Source organism: Pan paniscus, chromosome 9 (genome assembly GCF_029289425.2).
Source record: "Pan paniscus chromosome 9, NHGRI_mPanPan1-v2.0_pri, whole genome shotgun sequence".
In the NCBI taxonomy this organism is placed as follows: domain Eukaryota; kingdom Metazoa; phylum Chordata; class Mammalia; order Primates; family Hominidae; genus Pan; species Pan paniscus.
In genome coordinates this window covers 62036095-62059997 of record NC_073258.2, presented here as the reverse complement: position 1 = coordinate 62059997, position 23903 = coordinate 62036095, and the positions used below count along the sequence as shown (strand labels likewise).

General features: G+C 48.3%; 2 protein-coding genes across 2 annotated transcripts in view; one reads left to right on the top strand and one right to left on the bottom strand.

The window, feature by feature from the left end:
- The first annotated feature begins 134 nt into the window (after positions 1-134).
- PTGDR2 (prostaglandin D2 receptor 2) overlaps positions 135-23903 on the top strand; it is a 39313-nt gene continuing 15544 nt past the window's right edge. The window contains exons 1-2 of the mRNA XM_034932708.3: positions 135-1183; positions 2274-2339. The gene's annotated coding sequence lies outside the window, so the exon portion shown is untranslated. The remainder of the gene's footprint in view (positions 1184-2273; positions 2340-23903) is intronic.
- Positions 14524-23290, bottom strand: ZP1 (zona pellucida glycoprotein 1). Its single transcript, XM_003826328.4, has 12 exons — positions 22950-23290; positions 21440-21561; positions 20806-21169; positions 20246-20389; positions 19577-19764; positions 19407-19504; positions 17431-17558; positions 17156-17345; positions 16945-17086; positions 15664-15745; positions 15430-15549; positions 14524-15164 (listed from the first exon to the last, which is right to left on the bottom strand). Exons 1-12 carry the CDS (start codon positions 23143-23145, stop codon positions 15022-15024), a joined length of 1917 nt encoding a protein of 638 aa, XP_003826376.3. The 5' UTR covers positions 23146-23290; the 3' UTR covers positions 14524-15021.

Below are 23903 nucleotides of genomic sequence, written 5' to 3'. Positions count from 1 at the left end.
CCTGGGACCGGGAAGGTCAAGGGGAGGGAGCACACACTGGGACACTGGCTTCCGGGAAGCCCATCTTCCTTTCCTTTCACAGCTCTTACCCTTTTTTTTTTTTTTAATTGCACAGCAGAAATAAAAACAAATCTGCAGATGAAATTTGCCATGTCCCTGCGGTTCTTGACCTTGTGTCTGAAGGCCTCAAGTCACTAGTCCTGCCACTTGCCTTGTAGACTTGGTTTCCTACACAAGCCTGGAAGGGAGGGAGACCTGCAGGGAAGATTAGCTGGATCTTGCTGGTGGGGAGGTCTGAGCATCTCCATCAGGGTTCTTTAGTTGTAGGTGCTAGAAAGCCTGTCCTCAGCTGGCATAAGTCAAAAAGGAGATTTTTTTATTGACTCTGGTGATTGAAAAGCTGTGGTAGGACTGGTTTTGGGACAAAGATCTGATAATGAATGTGCCTTATAGGGAATTCCTGTAGGGTCACGTGACTGCTTTAGATTGCAGGTCAGGAAAGGTCTCTGAAGTGGTGGTGATGAAGCTGAAGCTGGAATGAGAGGGACCTGAGAGGGGAGGAGTGTTGGCAGGCAGAGAGCAGGTTCTAGGGCTGGACTGAGCGAGGTATATGGAGGAACAGGAAGGAGGTCATGGTGGCAAAGTGGGGGGAACCATGGTGTACAGTCTGGGGTGATTGACAGTCCCCTGACAAGGGCCATCCCAGTGGAAGGTCGGGGCTGGCTGCCTCCCTGGAGTGGGGTAAGAGGATATGAGGTGAGGAAGTGTGGGAGTCAGTGATTATAGACAAAAAATAGTGCTGAGAAGGGGAGCTGAGAAATGGGGTGTTACCAGGAGGGGAGCTTTGGGGGCAAAGTATGGTAGGCCATATTGTGGACGTAACAGGAGACCTCCAGGCATGTTTTGCTGGGGCAGTGTTCTGTTGTCAGGGAAGCTCGGGCATGCCGTATCTGCCTGGGAGGGTCAGGATGCCTACTAGCTAGGGAAAGCTGAAAAACCCCACAGTAAAGAAACCACTTAACTTATACAAGTTGAATATAAACCATTTAACTTACACCAGTGTTTATTATTAAGAAAAGACCTGGGCCAGGTGCGGTGGCTCACGCCTGTAATCTCAGCACTTCCAGAGGACAAGGCGGGCGGATCATGAGATCAAGAGTTCGAGACCGGCCTGGCCGAGAAGGTGAAACCCCATCTCTACTAAGAATACAAAAATTAGCTGAGCATGGTGGCAGATTCCTGTAATCCCAGCTACTCGGGAGGCTGAGACAGGAGAATTGCTTGAACCCAGGAGGTGGAGGTTGCAGTGAGCTGGGATTGTGCCACTGCACTCCAGCCTGGGGGACAGAGCAAGACTCCGTCTTGGGGAAGAAAAAAAAAAAAGACCAATCATACAGTTCTCCCAAGGCAGGACATACTTTAAAAAAAAGTTAGGACAACTGCCTAGTTAAAAGGTGGGCTAACAACAGCTATGGTTTGCAGATGGTAGAATGGGTCACTCGAGTGGGAGAGGGTTGAGGTCGAACTCCCGACCTCAGGTCATCCGCCAGCCTCAGCCTCCGAAAGTCCTGAGATTATAGGCGTGAGCCACCATGCCCAGCCACTCATTTAATTCTTAAAACAACCTTGCCCTTGGCTGGGTGTGGTGGCTCACGCCTGTAATCCCAGCACTTTGGGAGGCCGAGGTGGGTGGATTGCCTGAGGTCAGGAGATGGAGACCATCCTGGCCAACATGGTGAAACCCCATCTCTACTAAAGATACAAAAAATTAGCTGGGTGTGATGGTGCATGCCTGTAGTCCCAGCTGCTTGGGAGGCTGAGGCAGAAGAATCGCTTGAACCCGGGAGGCAGAGGTTGCGGTGAGCCGAGACTGCGCCACTGCACTCCAGCCTAGTGACAGAGCGAGACTCTGTCTCAGAAAAAAGAAAACAACCTTGCTCTTTGCTGTCCAGCAACTCAGCAGATTCTTGGTCCCTGCATAGGACTTCATACCGCTCTTCCTTTGCAGAACGGAGCAGAAGGTGGGAGCATAGTCCTGGCACTGGACTCTCTGGCTTTGAATCCCAGTTCTGGCACTTAGTAGCTGCAAGACCTTGGACAGATTATTTAACTTTTTTCTGTTTGAGTTTCTTCATCCAAAAGATGGGGATAGTGTACTTACTAGAGATATAGTAAGGATTAAGTGAATGTGACAAGTGCTTAGAATAGGAACTGCACATCATAAATGCTGCTACTATTAACTATTACCACTCTCCTGCTCCCTCTCCCTGGAGTCTGCCCTCCCCAGAGATAGACCAAGTCCTTCAGGAAGCCTCTGGAGCCCATTGCTGCCCTGCCAGGTGAGTGAGCTTTCTTGGAGCCCATGGTTCATGCCTTTAGCATAGCTCTGTGTTACCTCGAAGGTGTTTGCGCATTTGTCTTTCCTACTTAGAATGTTAAGAGCAGAACCGGGTATCCGTTGCTATCATTCATCTCTTCAGCTCATGTCACACTGCTGCCAAGTGGCAGATTGAGAGATTCAACCTTGGGGCTCAGTCCAATGCCCAGGCAACGTCTGTCTCTTTCTTTGATAAGTAAGCACAGAGGGCTTGACAGAATGTTAGTTATATCAGCCAAAATGAATGAAGAGCTATCACCTCCTGCCACAGCTCACCAGATGTTGGCCCAGCTGCCTTGTAGGTGAACCTTCTGGAAGTAGATCTTGGTTGGGGGTTGGTGGATTCTAAAGGACTCACCCCTATTGTCTAGCTAGTGAGTTTTGTATTTAGGACCCAGCAGCAGTCAGTAGTCCCAGGTGTCCATAGGGAAATTGTTCGGTGATATTATCAGTGATTACTGCATCTTTTGTGCACTTGAGCCTTTGGTGATCAAACCCTGCTTAGCCTCCGCTATTGAAAGTGAGGAAGCATCTATATTGTTCCTGAGCTTGGAGCACTAACCAAGGAGGTCACCTGGGGGCAGTGTAGTCACAGCAGTCTCCCCAGTAACGTTGGTACTGTGATGGAGCTCCTCACAGTGAGTACCACAGAATGACCCTGCCAGACAGGTGGTGGTGTCCCCAGTCTATGATGAGAAGACAAGCTCAGAGAAGTGCCTTGTTTAGGCCACCCAGTAAATAACGCAGCTAGGGTTTTTAAGCCTTGTGGCTTCAGAGACCAAGCTGATTAAGATAGGCATGGGCAGCTAATGACCCACTGCTCAGCTTTGCAGGAGGTAATATCATAGTTAAATGCAGGCTCTGGAGCCAGCAGCCCAGGTTTGAATCCCAGCTCTGCACCTTTCTGTGATGTGCATCTTTATGTCTCAGTTTCTTCATCTGAAAAGTCAGTTCCTGGTGCCTACTTCGTAGGGCTCTTGAGAATTTTTATTTTTAGTTTTATTTATTTATTTTTTTAAATAGCATTTCTAATAGAATCTAAACATTGATTGGTCTGACAGGTCTTCTGTGTGGCATTTTTTTTGTGTGTGTGTTAAATTTCTTAGTGTTTTTTTAAATTATTATACTTTAACTTCTAGGGTACATGTGCACAATGTGCAGGTTTGTTACATATGTATGCATGTGCCATGTTGGTGTGCCGCACCCGTTACTTCGTCATTTACATTAGGTATATCTCCTCATGCTATGCCTCCCACCTCCGCCCACCCCAGGACAGGCCCTGGTGTGTGATGTTCCCCACCCTGTGTCTAAGTGTTCTCATTGTTCAATTCCTACCTGTAAGTGAGAACATGCGGTGTTTGGTTTTCTGTCCATGCGATAGTTTGCTCAGAATGATGGTTTCCAGCTTCATCCATGTCCCTATAAAGGACATGAACTCATTCTTTTTTATGGCTGTGTAGTATTCCATGGTGTATATGTGCCACATTTTCTTAATCCAGTCTATCACTGATGGACATTTGGGTTGGTTCCAAGTCTTTGCTATTGTGAATAGTGCCACAATAAACATATGTGTGCATGTGTCTTTATAGAAGCATGATTTATAATACTTTGGGTATATACCCAGTAATGGGATGGCTGGGTCAAATGGTATTTCTAGCTGTAGATCCTTGAGGAATCACCACACTGTCTTCCACAATGGTTGAACTAGTTTACAGTCCCACCAACAGTGTAAAAGTGTTCCTATTTCTCCACATCCTCTCCAGCACCTGTTGTTTCCTGACTTTTTAATGATCGCCATTCTAACCGGTGTGAGATGGTATCTCACTGTGGTTTTGATTTTCATTTCTCTGATGGCCAGTGATGAGCATTTTTTCATGTCTGTTGGCTGCATAAATATCTTCTTTTGAGAAGTGTCTGTTCATATCCTTTGCCCACTTTCTGATGGGGTCGTTTGATTTTTTTCTTATAAATTTGTTTAAGTTCTTTGTAGATTCTGAATATTAGCCCTTTGTCAGATGGGTAGATTGTAAAAATTTTCTCCCATTCTGTAGGTTGCCTGTTCACTCTGATGGTAGTTTCTGTTGCTGTGCTGAAGCTCTTTAGTTTATTTAGATCTCATTTGTCAATTTTGGCTTTTGTTGCCATTGCTTTTGGTGTTTTAGTCATGAAGTCCTTGCCCATGCCTAGGTCCTGAATGGTATTGCCTAGGTTTTCTTCTAGGGTTTTTATGGTTTTAGGTCTAACATTTAAGTCTTTAATCCATCTTGAATTAATTTTTGTATAAGGTTTAAGGAAGGGATCCAGTTTCAGCTTTCTACATATGGCTAGCTAGTTTTCCCAGCACCATTTATTAAATAGGTAATCCTTTCCCCATTTCTTGTTTTTATCAGGTTTGTCAAAGATCAGATGGTTGTAGATGTGTGGTATTATTTCTGAGGGCTCTGTTCTGTTCCATTGGTCCATATCTCTGTTTTGGTACCAGTACCATGCTGTTTTGGTTACTGTCGCCTTGTAGTGTAGTTTGAAGTCAGGTAGCATGATGCCTCCAGCTTTGTTCTTTTGGCTTAGGATTGTCTTGGCAATGTGGGCTCTTTTTTGGTTCCATATGAACTTTAAAGTAGTTTTTTCCAGTTCTGTGAAGAAAGTCATTGGTAGCTTGATGGGGATGGCATTGAATCTATAAATTACCTTGGGCAGTATGGCCATTTTCATGATATTGATTCTTCCTATCCATGAGCATAGAATGTTCTTCCATTTGTTTGTGTCCTCTTTTATTTTGTTGAGCAGTGGTTTGTAGTTCTTGAAGAGGTCCTTCACATCCCTTGTAAGTTGGATTCCTAGGTATTTTATTCTCTTTGAAGCAATTCTGAATGGGAGTTCACTCATGATTTGGCCTGTTACTGGTATATAGGAATGCTTGTGATTTTTGCACATTGATTTTGTATCCTGAGACTTTGCTGAAGTTGCTTATCAGCTTAAGGAGATTTTGGGCAGAGACGATGGGGTTTTCTAAATATACAATCATGTCATCTGCAAACAGGGACAATTTGACTTCCTCTTTTCCTAATTGAATACGCTATATTTCTTTCTCTTGCCTGATTGTCCTGGCCAGAACTTCCAACACTGTGTTGAATAGGAGTGGTAAGAGAGGGCATCCCTGTCTTGTGCCAGTTTTCAAAGGGAATGCTTCCAGTTTTTGCCCATTCAGTATGATATTGGCTGTGGGTTTGTCATAAATAACTCTTATTATTTTGAGATACATCCCATCAATACCTAGTCTAGGGCTGGGCGCGGTGGCTTACGCCTGTAATCCCAGCACTTTGGGAGGCTGAGGCAGGCGGATCACAAGGTTAGGACATCGAGACCATCCTGGCTAACACAGTGAAACCCCATCTCTACTAAAAATACAAAAAATTAGCTGGGCGTGGTGGCGGGCGCCTGTAGTCCCAGCTACTCGGGAGGCTGAGGCAGGAGAATGGCATGAACCCGGGAGGCAGAGCTTGCAGTGAGCAGAAATCGTGCCACTGCACTCCAGCCTGGGCGACAGAGCAAGACTCCTTCTCAAAAAAACAAAACAAAACAAAACAAAACAAAAGAAATACCTAGTCGATTGAAAGTTTTTAGCATGAAGGGCTGTTGAATTTTGTCGAAGGCCTTTTCTGCATCTATTGAGATTTATCATGTGGTTTTTGTCATTGGTTCTGTTTATGTGATGGATTATGTTTATTGATTTGCATATGTTGAACCAGCCTTGCATCCCAGTGATGAAGCCAACTTGATTGTGGTGGATAAGCTTTTTGATGTGCTGCTGGATTCAGTTTGCCAGTATTTTATTGAGGATTTTTGCATCGATGTTCATTGGGGATATTGGTCTAAAATTCTCCTTTTTTGTTGTATTTCTGCCAGGCTTTGGTATCAGGATGACGCTGGCCTCATAAAATGAGTTAGGGAGGAGTCCCTCTTTTTCTATTGATTGGAATAGTTTCAGAAGGAATGGTACCAGCTCCTCTTTGTACCTCTGATAGAATTCGGCTGTGAATCCGTCTGGTCCTGGACTTTTTCTGGATGGTAGGCTATTGTTGCCTCAATTTCAGAGCCTATTGTTGGTCTATTCAGGGATTCAACTTCTTCCTGGTTTAGTCTTGGGAGGGTGTATGTGTTGAGGAGTTTATCCATTTCTTCTAGATTTTCTAGTTTATTTGCGTGGAGGTGTTTATAGTGTTCTCTGATGGTAGTTTGTATTTCTGTGGGATCGGTGTTGATATCCCATTTATCATTTTTTATTGCATCTATTTGATTCTTCTATCTTTTCTTCTTTATTAGTCTTGCTAGCAGTCTATCAATTCCTGGATTCATTGATTTTTTGAAGGGTTTTTCGTGTTTCTCTCTCCTTCAGTTCTGCTCTGATCTTAGTTATTTCTTGCCTTCTGCTAGCTTTTGAATGTGTTTGCTCTTGCTTCTCTAGTTCTTTTAATTGTGATGTTAGGGTGTCAATTTTAGATCTTTCCTGCTTTCTCTTGTGGGCATTTAGTGCTATAAATTTCCTTCTATGTACTGCTTTAAATGTGTCCCAGAGATTCTGGTATGTTGTGTCTTTGTTCTCATTGGTTTCAAAGAACATCTTTCTTTCTGCCTTCATTTTGTTATGTACCCAGTAGTCATTCAGGAGCAGGTTGTTCAGTTTCCATGTAGCTGAGCGATTTTGAGTGAGTTTCTTAATCCTGAGTTCTAGTTTGATTGCACTGTGGTCTGAGAGACAGTTTGTTACAATTTCTGTTCTTTTACATTTGCTGAGGAGTGCTTTACTTCCAACTATGTGGTCAATTTTGGAATAAGTGCGATGTGGTGCTGAGAAGAATGTGTGTTCTGTTGATTTGGGGTGGAGAGTTTGGTAGATGTCTATTAGGTCTGCTTGGTGCAGAGCTGAGTTCAAGTCCTGGATATCCTTGTTAACTTTCTGTCTCATTGATCTGTCTAATGTTGACAGTGGGGTGTTAAAGTCTCCCATTATTATTGTGTGGGAGTCTAAATCTCTTTGTAGATCTCTAAGGGCTTGCTTTATGAATCTGGATGCTCCTGTATTGGGTGCATATATATTTAGGATAGTTAGCTCTTCTTGTTGAATTGATCCCTTTACCATTATGTAATGGCCTTCTTTGTCTCTTTTGATCTTTGTTGGTTTAAAGTCTGTTTTATCAGAAACTAGGATTGCAACTCCTGCTTTTTTTTTGCTTTCCATTTGCTTGGTAGATCTTCCTCCATCCCTTTATGTTGAGCCTATGTGTGTCTCTGCACGTGAGATGGGTTTCCTGAATACAGCACACTGATGGGTCTTGACTCTTTATCCAATTTGCCAGTCTGTGTCTTTTAATGGGAGCATTTAGCCCATTTACATTTAAGGTTAATATTTTTATGTGTGAATTTGATCCTGTCATTATGATCTTAGCTGGTTATTTTGCTCGTTAGTTGATGCAGTTTCTTCCTAGCATCAATGGTCTTTACAATTTGACATGTTTTTGCAGTGGCTTGTACCGGTTGTTCCTTTCCATGTTTATTGCTTCCTTCAGGAGCTCTTGTAAGGCAGGCCTGGTGGTGACAAAATCTCTCAGCATTTGTTTGTCTGTAAAGGATTTTATTTCTCCTTCACTTATGAAGCTTAGTTTGGCTGGATATGAAATTCTGGGTTGTAAATTCTTTTCTTTAAGAATGTTGAATATTGGCCCCCACTCTCTTCTGGCTTGTAGAGTTTCTGCCGAGAGACCTGCTCTTAGTCTGATGGGCTTCCCTTTGTGGGTAAACCGACCTTTCTCTCTGGCTGCCCTTAATATTTTCTCCTTCATTTCAACTTTGGTGAATCTGACAATTATGTGTCTTGGAGTTGCTCTTCTTGAGGAGTATCTTTGTGGTGTTCTCTGTATTTCCTGAATTTGAGTGTTGGCCTGCCTTGCTAGGCTGGGGAAGTTCTCCTGGATAATATCCTGAAGAGTGTTTTCCAACTTGGTTCCATTCTCCCCGTCATTTTCAGGTACACCAATCAGACGTAGATTTGGTCTTTTCATATAGTCCTATATTTCTTGGAGGCTTTGTTTGTTTCTTTTTACTCTTTTTTCTCTAAACTTCTCTTCTTGCTTCATTTCATTCATTTGATCTTCCATCACTGATACCCTTTCTTTCACTTGATCAAATCAGCTACTGAAGCTTGTGCATGCGTCATGTAGTTCTTGTGCCATGGTTTTTAGCTCCATCAGGTCATTTAAGGACTTCTCTACACTATTTATTCTAGTTAGCCATTCGTCTAATCTTTTCTCAAGGTTTTAGCTTCTTTGCGATGGGCTCGAACATCCTCCTTTAGCTCGGAGAAGTTTGTTATTACCGATCGTCTGAAGCCGCCTTCTCTCAACTCGTCAAAGTCATTCTCTATCCAGCTTTGTTCCGTTGCTGGCGAGGAGCTGCGTTCCTTGGGAGGGGAAGAGGAGCTCTGATTTTTATAATTTTCAGCTTTTCTGCTCTGGTTTATCCCCATCTTTGTGGTTTTATCTACCTTTGGTCTTTGATGATGGTGACGTACAGATGGAGTTTTGGTGTGGATGTCCTTTCTGTTTGTTAGTTTTCCTTCTAACAGTCAGGACTCTCAGCTGCAGGTCTGTTGGAGTTTGCTGGAGGTCCACTCCAGACCCTGTTTGCCTGGGTATCACAGCAGAGGCTGCAGAACAGCAAATATTGCAGAATGGCAAATGTTGCTGCCTGATCCTTCCTCTGGAAGCTTCGTCTCAGAGGGGCACCCGGTCGTATGAGGTGTCAGTTGGCCCCTACTGGGAGGTGTCTCCCAGTTAGGCTACTCGGGGGTCAGGGACCCACTTGAGGAGGCAGTCTGTCCGTTCTCATATCTCAAACTCCGTGCTGGGAGAACCACTACTCTCTTCAAAGCTGTCAGACAGGGACGTTTAAGTCTGCAGAAGTTTCTGTTGCCTTTTGTTCCAGGGCTCTTGAGAATTAAGTGAACTGTTTCATGTAGAGATGAGGCACTCAGTAAATGTTGACTACCGTGCATCTTCCGTGCTCTGCCTGCACTGGCATTGTCCTTGAGATTTAACTGTATTGACACATGTCGCCAAGGTCATGGTGGTCCCTGACACTTGACACCTATCGAATAAAGGCATGGTCTGACTGCCTTCTCTGCTGCATTAGTAAACCTAAGGCTCTGTTGATACAAAGCGGCTGGAACATAATCCAGGCACGGAGACAGGAGTCAACAGAGCAATACAGACATGATGCTAGAGTTCTGATAGAGCTGCCAGCACAGAGGACAGGATGTGCAACTGTTAAGGATGTCAGGTGGACCTAGGGGAGGTGGCACAGCCGCGTTTTGAAGTGGAAGTTCCTTAGGTGGACATAGGACAGAGGAACAGAGTAGGGGTGTCTGGTGTGAGCAAAGGCACTGGCAGCCCCACTGCCGGGAGAAGGAGTGAGAAAGCAGGTTTGAGGGAACAGGCAGCTGGGGAAGGAGGAGCAGCACTGTGGTTGGAGACAGGCCCAGCAGATTGTAGTAAGGCAGGCCAGGAGGTTAAAAGTTTTCTGAAATATTCACCCAAAGTGTCTAAAAATGTACCTGTACAGTTTAAAGAATAGTAAACATCTTTGTGTCCACCAGCCAGCTGAAGAAAGCATTAGGGGCCATCAGTGTGTTCCTCAATGAATGCATCGCTCCCTGCCCCTGCAGAGAAAACCACTACCCTGAAATTGGTGCTGATCATTCGTTTGTTTTTCTATACAATTTTACTACTACATTGGGGTTTTGGGGACTGATTTTTGAGCTTTATATAAATGAAGTCATTCAATCTAGTTTCTTTGATTTCATCTTCTCAGCATCGTCCTTGAGATTTACCTGTATTTACACACATGGCCCTAGTTCATTCACTACTGGGAAAACAAAGGAAAATGGCCAAACAGAACTCACAGCAGGTACTGTGACAGCATTTATTGAAGGTAGGAGCAGCAGCAGATGTGCCGGTCCTGTGTGGCCCATTCATTCTAGGACAGTGCACGCTGGGAGAGGGATCCTGGCCATTGGGCTATGGGGCTTTTAAGCTGCATGATTAGGAAGCACAGCTCCTCTTCCTGCTGTGATCAAGGCTCTAGGGTCTTAGTTTTGCTGTTGCAGTTATTTGATGTGGTCAGCCAGCAGCAGGATTTACTGCAGTGTGTTCATGGCTGGAGAAGCATCAGCCCTTCCTCTGATATGATTAAAGGGCTGGGGTCCAAACCTTGTAATTGATCAGTGTCTTAGGCACTTAGCAATGGCCAGATTCCATGGAACCTTGTAAGGGGCCAACTCCTTTCCTGGGAGGCCAGTCTGCCAGGGACAAACAGGTTAACTCTTACCTCTCATTCATCGTAGAATTTGATTGTAGGAATATACCGGAGTGTATTTATATGTTCTAGTGTTCATGATGGACATATGGGTTGTTTCTAGTTTTTTATTTTTATTTTGCTATTATAGTGTTTCTGTGAACATTCTGGTGCAAGGTTTTTTCTGGGATAGTTAGGAGAGGACTTATATATTAGGGAATGACAATTTTTCAACATAGGTATACCAGTTTATATTCTAATTAACATTGGTAGAATGTTCCTGTCCTCATACCCTCACCAATGCTTATTTTCTGGCTTTTTAATTTTTGCCACTCTGGTGGGTGTATAATATTATCTTGAAGTTTAATTTTTCACATTCATGATTACTGTTGAAGTTGAGCATCTTTTCAGCCACTTACAGACCATTTGAGTTTTTCCTCTTGTGAAATGCCTTAGTGTCGTTTGCCTATTTTTCTATTTGTGTTACCTTTTTCTTGATTTGTAGCAGTTTTAAACATATTTTTGGGTAGTAATCCTTTGTCAAGAATGTATTGCAACTATCTTCTCACTTTGTGCCCTGACTTTTCACTGTGTATTGTTATCTTGTGACTTGCTGTGAGGTGTTCATCTTGTTTGCAACTTGATCTGTCATAATTCTCTGAGGCTTTGGCTGAAATCATCTTTCAGACAGGACCTGCATTTGCTTCTTCCTGAAGCCTGGGGATCACTTTAAATTAAATTCAGCCCTTGAGGTTTGTTCCTAGATTGAACCTGAGGGGTTCTTTCTCTTCTCTCCTTCAGTCTGAGGATTTGACTGCACACACCAGAGAAGAGGGAATTACACTTTTCATTCTCAAGGTGATTTTTTTTTTCAATACATCTAGCCCCATGATAAAAATAGGCAGGATTCCTTGCTGCCCACTCTTGCCAGAGGCTTGTTTCTCCTTCACTCTTGCACTGAGGACTGGGACCTCTGAAGTTCCAGCTTTAGAGGAGGCCCTGCATCTGGACTTGTTGCCTTTGTAGGCTCCGGGCTTGATCTACAGTTCCCTGGACTCATCAAAGCAGAAGGCCGAGGTCTCCAGAGTCCTGTAGAACTTCCCAGAATAGAAGCTGATTTTACTTCCCAGAGTGTTTAATTTTTATTTTTGGCCTATCTGCATGCCTCATTCCCCATGTTAATTCAACACTAGTCTAAGAATATTTTAAAATATTTATAATCTGGTATTTTAGTTGTTTACTTTAGGTTGATCCGAGTATCTAGTGTTCCTACTGCTGGAACAGAAGTGGCACTTTTCCATGAAATGTTCTCACATAAGTGTCCAGACAGGGAGTTGAATTCAGCTGAACTAACAGGCGGTGAAGTATTCTGTCCCCTTTATTAAAAACAAAGCACCATGAAGTTAATTTGCTCTCAATGTATAATGTAAGTATATGGAAGCTGGTGGGGGCCTGGGGAATGGAAAGACAGGGGATTCCCTTAGGTCTTATATAGATATAGCCACAGCCTCTGCCCCCATCCCCATCCCCACCTCCCCAAAGGGGCAGGAAGAGACAAAACCTGACGGGCCCTGAGCAGCTCTGCTTCCTGCCACAGGTCAGAGACAGTGGTTATTGTCCCCATCGGGTCTGATGAATTGTTCTCAAGGTCCAGCAGGGGCCTGCTCACATCAGGAGGCAGTAAGAAGGGAGGAAGAAAGCTTTAAATTGGGCAAAATTTAGACTAAATTTTGTTATTTAGGAAAGCCAAAGTTTAGATTGCTTCCCCCGAGAGAAAGCTAGCACTGCAGTGAACTTCATTGTTCATATAGTTTGTATATTTGTTTCAGTAAACAGACTCCTTTGACATGGAATTGTTGACAAAATCTATGCACAATTTATCAGTTGCCAAAATCATGTACCTATATACACTTGGAAGTAGGAGATACACAATTGCATTGTTACTGGAATATCACAATAAAGCAAGTGGATACTTGGATGATTATATAGGATAGGGGAAAGTCTTTGCCATACTCAAAAATACAAATATGAGAGGGAAAAATTCATTGTTACATAATCCTTTCTAAGATAAAAGAACCCGGCAGAGAAAAGCCAATGGCCAATTAGATGGAAAATTTATAAAATGAGGATACTGGCCCCTTGATTTGTGAAAGCTCTTTACAGATGAGGAGAGAAATAGTGGAGAGTAGATAAAAGACATGAAGGGTAACTTATGCGATACCAATGGCTAGAAAGATGCTTGACTTCTAATCAAAAAGAGCCCCTTCAAAACGGCCAATGCCATTTGCCTTATGATGCTCAGATAGGCAAAGATTTAGAGTGTTACTGGCCTGTGGTGGCAAGCCTGCACAGTGGGATTGGGTGGGGAGACACTCAGACAGTCCCGAGCCCCACAGTCTTAAGAGGTGTGGTCTTGACCCAGCAGTTCTAAGACTGTCTTTCAAGAAAATAGTATACAAAGAACTATATGCTTAAGTAATTGTGTTCAACACTCGTCATCCTTAACCCACTTGGTCTCTATCAACAGATCAAATATCATAGTTCAACCGCAGTTTAGAGACTACCTCTATTTGAAATGATAGGAAATGACACAAGACATCTACCCTTGTGTTAAAGCAAATTCAGTTACACAGCATTATTCCAATTGGTGCTTCTGGAAGTTTGAAATCCTTACATGAGCTTGTATGATGGAGGGAGGGGAAGGAGGAGGAGTTAATGCTGGAAGGAACCAGAACCCAGGCCCCTAAGACCAAGTCAACCTGGCTTCTCCAACCAGCCAAGCTAAGAATCCTCACCTATATCACGCTGACCCTGCAGGACATATCCTGTGTCTCCCTGTACAAGCCAGGAAGTTGGGCAGGGCAAGACTGGCCATTGCTAGCCATAGATGGGAAGACAGGCCCAGAGAAGGGAAGTCACTTAGCTTCCATGGCAAATGTTTGGACCTTCCTGCCTTTTATGTTCTCCCTCTAGCTAGAAGAGTCAAAAGACAGCAGTTTCCCCTAGCCCCTCTTTGTATTGGCCTGTAAACTTATACATACAAAACCAAACCAAAACATTGACAGCAAAAACTAAGTAAGCATTAGGCTTGGGGCAAGAGGAAATGCAATTCTAGTCAGTAGTTAATAGCACCCAGTTACTGTTGGCCGTTATGTACTATTCTAAGCATTCTTATCTGTTAACTCATTTTACCCAATACTTCTATGGGAATAGACATTAACCTCATTTTACAGATGAGAAATCTGAGGCCCAGGGAAGTTGAGTAACTTACTGAATATCACACAGCTAGTAAGAAGCCAGCTCTGGGGTCCACATTCTTGTCCAGTATTCTGAAGACAGGAAAGGCTGAGTAGGCCAGAGCTGGGTGAGTAGGGGGTACATGCAGTATTAAGGCCACAGGCATGACTTGAGTACCTCAGCTCCCCTTGTAACAGCTCTCTAAGCTCGTGCTCTACCTGAAGTCCGGAAAGGTGTCTGAAACCAAGTTCAGGCTTCCCTACCAGATTCTTCTCCCTGTCCCATTGAGGCCAAACCCTAGCATCCTGTCCCCTTCTCCACCTAGAGGATTGACATGTCTGGAAAGGGCTTTGCTGCCAAGTGAGAGATGAAGGCCCATGCCATACATGGGCAAACTGGGCTCAGCGGCATAGCCAGCACTGGCACAGACCTGTCTGGTGGCCATGCCCACCATCGCAACCAGTGTCAGGGCCAGCAGGCTGCCATTCCTCCTGTGCCAGCCCTTCCCACATGGATAGTCTTGGGAGGCCAGGGGAAGGGATGGGAGGCTGTGGTCAGAAATGCAGCCTTTAGCGGTAGGCTGGCAGGCTCAGGGGGTCTGTGAAGTGCTCCTTCAACTCAGTCTTAGAGTAACCCTTATCCATGACAGCAGCTGCTCAGGGTGCTTTGAGGATGCCCTTGTCAGAACTCCTGTGTCTGTGAGGAGGTGACAAGCCTTCACAAGCCATTCATTCCTGCCAGGGGCCCAGTTCCCAGCTGTTGCTGTTCTTTGACTGTCAATGTCTTAACCTCCAGTATCTTTGTCCTGTTTGCTCTGCCTGAAATGCCACCGTTCCTTGTGGAGAGGCAGAGGCTCCCGAGTTGAGCCTTGGGGGACATTGGCCTCTGTGCAGGGTGTGGCATATATGAAGTATTTGTAATCAACGTCACAGTTCTGGAAGGACAGAGCTGACTTGGAGGAAGTTTCTCACATAAGAAATGGTTCTGTTCTAGTCGTCACAAATAACTTCTCCACACCTGGTTTCAGTAGGTTTGAAATGATTGTTTATTGGGCCCATTCACTGTCTGTTGCTTTCCCAGAGCTTCTGGGCCCAGGTCTGTCTCAGGCCCACAAAGACACCAAACCCAAGGACCAGGGCAACAGCTGGCAGCGAAAGGACCACCCAAAGGAGAGGTCTCAGGCTGGAGTTCCCATTGGAGTCTGTCAGAGAGACGGGATTGGCAGGGCTGGGTGAGGCCCCTCCAACCCTCCCCTCCACCCCAGAACTTTGTATCACACTGGGCAGAGCTGAAGCTGCCTTTCTGCAGATGAGGTGGACTGTGTCTGTCTTCACTTAGTTCCCCACTGACTGCAGTGACACCATCTCTTGCCCTCAGCTATGGCTGGAGCATCCCTGTTTTGTCAGCACAATCTTGGGGGCTGAGAGTGGGTAAGGCCTGAGGGGCCCACCCAGAAGCCCTCCTACCTGTGGGCCCAAGTGTGGGCTCCTGCCCATAAGAATCCTCAAAGCCCACTGGCCCCGGAGAGCTCACGATGTCCTGGGGCCTGGCAGTGTCATTACGGTGACCTGAGGATCGTCGCTGTCCTGCCCAGGGGAAGAATGAAATCTTGGGCTGGTCTCCTGCCCCTGTGGCCCAGAGGCCAGGCACAGGCCTGAAGATGTATGAAGGAACAAATACCACTCGCAACCCAGACTCACTTGTAGTGCCAGTGCTGCATGCAGTGGAGCAAGTCTCCAGCCCTGAGGTGTGGCAGGCAGAGGTGCTGCAGAACAAGTAAACCTGGTGGAAGGAGAAGAACATCAAAGTGGCTGGCTCAGTGCCACCGGGCAGGAAGCACAAAGGGAAGGACATGGGATCCCCGAGCTGGGCCAAGTCAAGGCTGCTGCTGGCCAGGCAGGGAGAAATCTGAGCTGCTTGACCAAGATGACGACTGCTGCCCATGCTGAGGGAGTGCAGAGCTGAATGTGTTCCTTCCAGATTTGAAATCCACACCTTCCTCGCTCCCCAAGGTCCAAGTCTGCAGTGGAGTGCCCTGCAGGCGGGGACCACCGCACTTCGTAATGCCCCAGTCCTTGGCGGGCCTGCTTCACCAATGCTGCCTCTGGCTGCACAGCCCCTGGGAGGGCTGGCTCTCTCCCTTCCACCTGCCCTACTGAGGGAGACAGCAAATTCCAAGGAGGTGGGACTTGGCCAGGCAGCCGGATAATAGATGTTTGCCCTCCCTTTGTGACCCCTGGAGACCAGTGACTGGGGGCAGAGAGGAGGGCAGATTACCACCGCTTCCAGATACAGAAGGGCAGGGGCAGTGCCCTACGGGACCAGAAGCAGGAGGAGCTGACCCAACCCAGCACCCTGGAGGCCCCACTCATGGGCACCCCTCATCTAGGCAGGTCAGTGTCTCTTGGATCAGGAGGCAGCACACAGCAGAGATGAGAACGAAGCCACACTAACCAGTGCTTCCAAGTGAAATCAGTCTACATCTGACATAATAACAGGCAGTGATTTAAGAATCTAGAGATTTGGGTATGTGATGTGAAAGATACGTTGTTCAATGGGACAAGTGCATCTGTCACCTCTGAGGCCATCTGTATATTACATAGGAAACCTAAATATACCCTGAGTTTATCTACCTTTACCTTCTGGAGAAGTTGCTGAGTTAAAGAAAATTCAAAGAATTACATGGAACACATTATCATTTCTGGAATCAGAAGTGAGGCGAGGCCACCCTAGAACACCATGACTAGAGTTCAGATTTAGGGCTGATTGCAGCACAGGCATCATTTTCCTTCCTCCTGGTGGTGGTTATGGGTTACCTTCTTGCTGACCCGAAGCCCGCTGCTTTCCATGACACCTGGTAGACGCCAAGCCCCATCCCAGAACTTTGTCCATATAAGTTCACAGGGTGCCAGAGGGATTTGGCAACCAGCTCCTCCCACTTAACAGATGGGACCAGGCATGCGGCAGCTGGGGCTTCTTACCAGTCCTCTGAGGGCTCTCTGGGAGCCTGAGTCCAGGAGGGCGAAGGTAGCAACAGTGAATCGCTGGTAGTGCGACTGGAAAGGTGTGGCCCCGTCCAAGGCTACCATTTGGGTTCTGTAGCTGTCGCCCTTGAAAGGGCATCTGAGAAGAGAAGTCAGAGAGGCTGTTTACAGGAGGCAGAGCAGGTGGGGGGAGTGTGGGGGCACTCACCCGTCTGACAGGATGGGCCACTGGGGCTGCTGGAAGGGGTTGGCACTGGGAGCGCCCCAGCACTGGTGCAGCAGCAGGACCAGGTTGGGGTCTGTCCTCTGCAGAAGCCGGACCTCCACATGGACTGGTTCTCGGAGCAGCCTCACGATGGGATAGTCATCCTCCCCATAGTACGAGCTGAAGGTCTCGTCTGCAGGCAGAGTGACTCATGAGCCAGGGCGGGCTGTGCATCAGGGAAGTGGGGGCCAGAAGAGAGCAGGGATAGCATAGCATACCTTTGGCAATCCGCAGCTCAAGCCGCAGGGGGCCGGGCTGGGTCATAGGAGCAGGCGATGGGGGTGGGAAAATGGATGCCTGAATGGGCAGGAAGTCACTGGCGTTGAAGACACAGCGCACATGAAGCCTGAAGTCCACGTGCAAGAGGGTGGGGGAGAAGACACAGAATCAGAGCATCCTGTTTACGTAATAAACTAGGCACCAACTCTGTGGGTGCAACAAATAGGGTACTGTCCAGCAGGGCAGATGGATGCTACTTAAGCAATACTCAGCATTTCCAAGGCAGGCTCAGGAAGCTCACCCTGCCCCATCCTCTGCCCACCTGGTCTCCCTGGGATGGCTCAAGCCTGTTATGCCAGGCCCTGCACCTGGTGGGAGAATACAGCAGGATAGAGATGGGCCCTCGGGGGGCTGGCACCTTGTTGGGTCTGCCCTGGCTACCCACAGCTGCCTGCTGTGCCGTTCGAGGCCCCTGGAGCCTGACAGTTGAGGCTGGTGAATGAGCCTAGGTGCTCTGCCTCCCGACAGACCTGGGTTTGAGTCTTCTTAGCATTTACAGGCTTTGGGACCACAAGCAAGTCTTCTAACCTAAGCCTCAGTGTCCTCATTTGTAAAATGGCTGTGACTGCCTCCCTTTGAGGGCACTGAGACTGAGTGAGATCACAAGATAATGCACCTGTGTCTTCATTGTCCTTGTAGTTGCAGCTGGTTTGCCACAGCCTAAAGGCCACAGTGTCTAGCATCTTCCTCACTAGCCTAAGGGCCATGGTGGCCACTCCTCCACACTCTGGTGGGGCCAACACCCTCCTAGCACCCCAGAGGCCTGGCACCAAGGAGATGCTGAGTAGGTATAAGTGGCTCACCCCTGTTCTGAAGGCCTTGTGTCTGAGGAGCTCTCTGGCCTAGTCCTGCCGGCTACAGCTGATTCCCCCTGACTTCTGCCTCCCTCCGAGAATCCCTAGGCACTCTGTTGACCTCTGGCTGACTCCCAGAGCTCTTACATCAGAGAGTCTAAAGGCATGACACAGACTTGTCCTCCACCACTTGGCCATAAGAACTTATGGGTTTTTTAAAATTAAAATAAAAAATAGAAATGGGATCTCGCTGTGTTGCCCAGGCTAGTCTTGAACTTCCAGCAGTTCTCCCACCTAGGCCTCCCAAAGCGCTGGTATCATAGGCATGAGCTACCACCTCTGTGCTACTTAGAGCTTTAAAGCCAAATACATTTGAACTGTGACACAGTCCCCTGCTCCCCAACCCTCACGGCAGGGCGGGAAGGGGAAGGAGATGCCCAGCAACCACGCAGTGTCAAGCACAAGATTTCTACAACCCATTGGCTCCGTCCCACAGGGTGAAGGTTAGGTGCTTTGCCCCTGGTCACACAGGTTCAGAGCCAGGCGTGACAGACAGATTCCCTCGGGTCACCCCCACTGGTATCCTGGGCACCTGGGTTGGTTTTGCCTCTTGAGTCAGCAGGTCCAGGAGGCCCCTAACAATGAGGGGTTCCTCCCCCACCCAGTTCCTCTCCCACCGCATCCTCAGAGAGGTATCTTCAGCTTCATCTGTGGCTTCTTAACCTGACATTAGGAGGGGCAACAGCCGTAGCCTCAGCCTCCTCCTGGGACCTGGAAGGGGACGCTTTCAGTTGCTTTGAGCTTGGTTCTTGGAGAGACCAAGACAGGGCTCTCTCAGGACTCCAGCTCTCTCAGGACTGGCCCTGGGCTTCTAGCCAAGCCCTGCAGGCCAGGCATGGAAGGGCTCCACTTAACACTCACGTCTGCCCTGAGAGAGGGACATTTCCCCTGCCCAGCAGGGGAGGCTGGGAAGAGGTGGGCCCCTTGCCTAAGATCACATAGCCAGGTAACAGCAGAGCCTGGGTTTGAGCTGAGATGGCTCCGAAGCCTGTACTGAGCTCGCCTGTGCCCCCTGACACCCTAGCACACAGCCATGCCTGTAGGAGGAGGGCTGCCCTTACTGGAAGGTGCTGTCCCGCGTGATGGAACCCTGTGGCCCCTTTTGGATGTGGATGCCAGACACTAGCCAGTTCTCATAGATGAGCTGGTCGCCAGCCACCTGTGGGAAGAGACAGCTGGGTGAGGCTTTCTGGTGGGGGACCAGGCCCCAGCCTGTGGTCCCGGCTCCTACCTGCATTGTGGTTCCACAGTGGGTGAGAGGGAAGTAGAAGACCACGAAAGCTTCCATGTGCTGTGTTGGGGAGCAGCTGGTGGGGGCATAGGCCAGGTGGATGTTGGCCAGTGTGATCCTGTGTGTCAAGGCCATTTCTTGGGACACCACGAGGACGAAGTAGCCATCTCTGAAGCACTGGACAGTAGCTGGGACAAAGGCAGATGAGGGCCTTGGGGTTTGGTGTCCATCCAGCACAGAGACGGGATGGCTGGGTGACAGCCAGGCTTTAAGTGCCGGTCTGGGAGAATGGACGCTTACTCTCCACTTAGGCTGGTGTTGGCCCCAGCAAACCCTTTATGGACTGATTTTCTCATCCATGTGACAAATGAGTTGAACTACACTCTAAAAGTAGGTTCACCATATAATCTGTCATCCAAACCAGGGTGTTTCAGATCTGAAAGTCCAGATGTGTGTAAGGTAGATCTATTAATAGTTCCCTGGGACAGTTGTTATAAGGCCAGCTGGGACATGTGACCGCCCCATCTAAAGGTCTCCTCTGCCATCTGCTCTGGGAGTTGGGCTCTCCAGGAGGAGGATAGGAAGCAGTTTCCACCAGCTGGAGGAGACAGCTCTCCTTCCGCTTCAGAATCCAAGGGACCAGGATCTTGCTGGGGTGGGAGGTTGTACCTGTGTTGCCATAGTAACAGGGAACCTCTCTGGTGTTGTCATAGCAGCAGCCAGCCTGCTGACAGGCTTCTTTTGAAGTTCTTCTCACGATGCAGGGGAGGTGCCCTGAGGCCACCTGGCACCGTTCCTGGCTCAGGTGGGTACCTAGGGTTGGGACAGAGTGATGAGGCTGAAGGCACACAGTTTGCAAATCATGGCCCTGGAATTGAATCTTGGGAACCTGCTCCAGAGCACACAGTAAATGTCCTCCCTCAAAACTGAATATTACTGAAATTTCTAGAGAATATTTTCTGAGAATCAGGTGTTGCTGGCAATGGTTTCAATGAGTTTCTGCCTAAAGTTAGGAAACAAATTTACAAGACCTCTTCTAGCTTTAGTATACCTATACATGTTTAAAGCTGTTTTCCAAATACTACAAAGGAATAAAAGAATAATCTTTTTCTAAAAAAAGAAAAAAACAAAAAAAGAAATGGCTTAGAGCCCAGTAAAAGGCTGTTAGGCCACCCTGTACTCCAGAAGTCCCCAGACAGAGGGTAAGTACACTCAGATGTCCTGCGTACCTATGTAATCTCGTTTGTTCACATCCCAGTGTTCCAAGGTGCCCCAGTGGGGTTGAGCCAGGGTGGCGAGGGTAGGTCCAGGTCCAGGGGATGGTAAAGCAGGGGTTGGGTGGACAGAGCTGTGCCCTGGGTCCAGTGGGCTGGGAAAGGCATGGCCAGAGCCTTGGGAGGTATGGCCAGAGGTGGGGAGGAAGGAAAGGGTTTGTGGGGTTGAGACAGAGAACATGGCGGGTGGTGCCAGCTGGGAGTCCGGAGTCCGGGAGGGGTCAGGTTTGGGACAGATCAGAGTAGCGTCTTGTGCCACATCCACACGACCATTGGGCAGCACAGCCTCCATGAACACCCTCAGGTGGAAACGCCCATCCTGCAGGTGAGAGGCCATCATAGAGCAGCAAGGTGAGGCCCCCTAGCATACCCAGGCAGGGGACGGGCCCACGAGAGCTGAGCAGGCCGTTAGGCAGGGAGCTGGATTCATGGTGGATTCCAGAAAGTACCTTCCAGAACTTAGTTTCCCTCACCCACCAGCTCAACAGATCTTCGGCTTTGGCTCCTTTCTGGTTCATGAGGGGCCTCTTCAGCCTGACATGACACTAGGACAAGCTTGCCCCTGTGCCAGAGCATGAACAACCCCTACCTTCTCCAGCACGTGGCAGCCTCTGTAATCGGCTGAGAAGACTGCAGGCTCCTGCGGCCTGGAGGTGACCCAGTGGTAGCAGATGGAGCAGTTGTTGACATCAAATCGGTTCCCAAATTCATCTGCAGTGGGGGAAGGGGAGGGGCCAGGGATGTTGAAGGGTGCAGGGAGAGGTTGCTGGGGTCTCGGAAGGAGTTCCCACTCAGCAGCCAGGAGACCTGGGTTCTTGCCTTAGCTTTGCTATTAGTTTGTTGTGTGGTCTTGGGCAAGCCCCCTCCCCTCTCTGCTCTCAGTTTCCACAGCTGTAAGGGGATGGGAGGGTCTTAGGATCTTTCTAGCTAGGGTTCCCTGCTCACAGCACACGGCAGCAGGCAGGCACGAAGATGAGGTGGAGAAGGGATACACAGGGTCTCAGGCACTGGCCTGAGTATTTCACATCACTTCTTTTAAGCTTAGTTATCCACATCCTGTGGCTGAGGCAGCTGAGGAAGGGAGGGTGCGTGAGCTTTCTCAGGTGCACACAATGAGGGGCAGAATGAGGATTTGAATCCTGGGCTTTGTAGAAAGATCTGAACCCATTTCCCAGGTTAACTGTGGCTGCTGCAGTTGCTTGGAGACACCCCCTAGGTGTCCATCCTGCTTGTTGCCCCAGAACAGCCTGGGCATTCCCTGGGTGTGGGCATGTCCCCATGCCCTTGTTCCATGAGCACGGCCAGGTTCATCTTCCCCACCTTGCAGATGAGGAAACAGAGGCTTATGAGTCAGGTCAGTTGTCCAAAATCATCCCGTTTAGAAGCTGCAGATCCAAACCCCAGTTCTAAACCCACACCAGGCCACGCCTACTAGGTCCTGCTGCTGGAAGTGGTTTATGGACCCTCAGCCTCAGTTTTGACTGAGTGTGGTTAGAGATGCAGAGCCTAGGCTGGGTGCAGTGGCTCACGCCTATAACCCCAGCACTTTGGGAGGCTGAGGCAGGTGGATCACCTGAGGTCAGGAGTTCGAGACCAGCCTGACCAATATCGTGAAACCCCATCTCTACTAAAAATACAAAAAGTAGCTGGGCGTGGTGGCACACACCTGTAGTCCCAGCTACTAAGAGGCTGAGGCAGGAGAATTGCTTGAACCTGGGTGGTGGAGGTTGCAGTGAGCTGAGATCGTGCCAACTGCACTCAAGCCTGGAGAACAGATTGAAAGAAGTGAGACTGCCTCAGAAAAAAAAAAAAAAAAAAAAAAGAAATGCAGAGGCTTGGCCCTGCCCCAGGTCCACTGAATCAGAACCTGTACCTCAACAAGGTGGCCAGGTGTTTCCCATGCACACTAACGTGGGAGAAGCTGCCCTGGGTGATGATTCTCCTCCTTGCCCTTTTCTGTGGTGAGGGGGTGGGGGGCTGGACACCCCCAGGCTGGAGGGAGGCCTCTGTTCTTGCTCCTTCAGGGGAAGGGTCCCAGCTCCCTTCTGGCAGCAGCCTGTGGCCAGGGAGGCAGGGGCCAGGACTCTGCCAGCACTCACCCACCACCTTGAAGCGGAGAGTCTGGCCTGGCCTGGGGAACACCAGCAGCTGCATTCCCTTGATCCCACAGTCGTAGCTGTGCCGGAGGCCTGGGAGGCCAGGGTCGGGCTGGAGCCGCCTACCCAGCCCCAGGGTGGCGACCAGCAGTAGCAGGGCCACACGGTAACCCCAGGTTGTGGCTGAGCCTCCTGCCATGAAACGCCACAGACACACCCCCTACTCCCTCGCCACCAGAGCTGGGCCCAGGCCTTTTATGGAGGAGGTGGCAAGTGGGTGCCTGTAAGGGCAAAGGGGGCCCACCTGGAGGAGCACCCACCTGGCCACCAGGGGCTGTGGTGAAACTCCTGCTCCAAAGGCAGCGGGAGGCAGAAAGCTGCACGTGGCCCCTCACCCTGGCTTTCTGTCTCACAGCTGTGGCTTTGGAAGGGAGGAGGGAGCTTTCCAGAAACCTGAGGTTGCAGATGGGCTGTGGGAAGGGATCCAGGGCTAGGAGGTGGCACTGCAGACCTCAGGCCCTCCACCGTCTCCCTCTCACCCCAGCCTTTCTGCATTCCCTTCCTGCCCCAACAGGCTCTCCAGGTCCTCCTTCCTGCCTTGAGGCCTCAGGACCACTGGGAGCTGCCGGCCTGGTTAGTGCAGTCACAGCTCCTCAGGCAGGGCTTTAGGGGTGTTAGAGCAAGACCAGGAAGACACAGCCCTCAGAGCTGGCAGCGGAATGGGGACTGCAGGTGAGTAAACAGACCAGTAGCACCTCCAAGGGCTCTCCTGAGGATTCAGCCGGTCAGTATGATGATGACTATGACTAATAAAAAATAACAAGGACAACTAAATGTAATGTGGCATCTGGATGGGATCATGGAACAGAAAAAGGCAGTAAAAGTGAAGAAAGTGGATTTTAGTTAATAATAATGTGTCCACATTTGTTTGTTCATTAGTTGTAATAAATGTATCAT

What these genes read in the sequence shown, in the direction of transcription:
- ZP1 (XM_003826328.4), bottom strand. Translation starts at nt 23,145, where the DNA reads ATGGCAGGAGGCTCAGCCACAACCTGGGGTTACCGTGTGGCCCTGCTA. An exon ending in ACTGTGGAACCACAATGCAG is followed by an intron (nt 19,505 to 19,576) that starts GTAGGAGCCGGG and finishes CTCTTCCCACAG; the next exon opens with GTGGCTGGCGACCAGCTCAT. An exon ending in ATGCAGCACTGGCACTACAA is followed by an intron (nt 15,550 to 15,663) that starts GTGAGTCTGGGT and finishes TCCCCTGGGCAG; the next exon opens with GACAGCGACGATCCTCAGGT.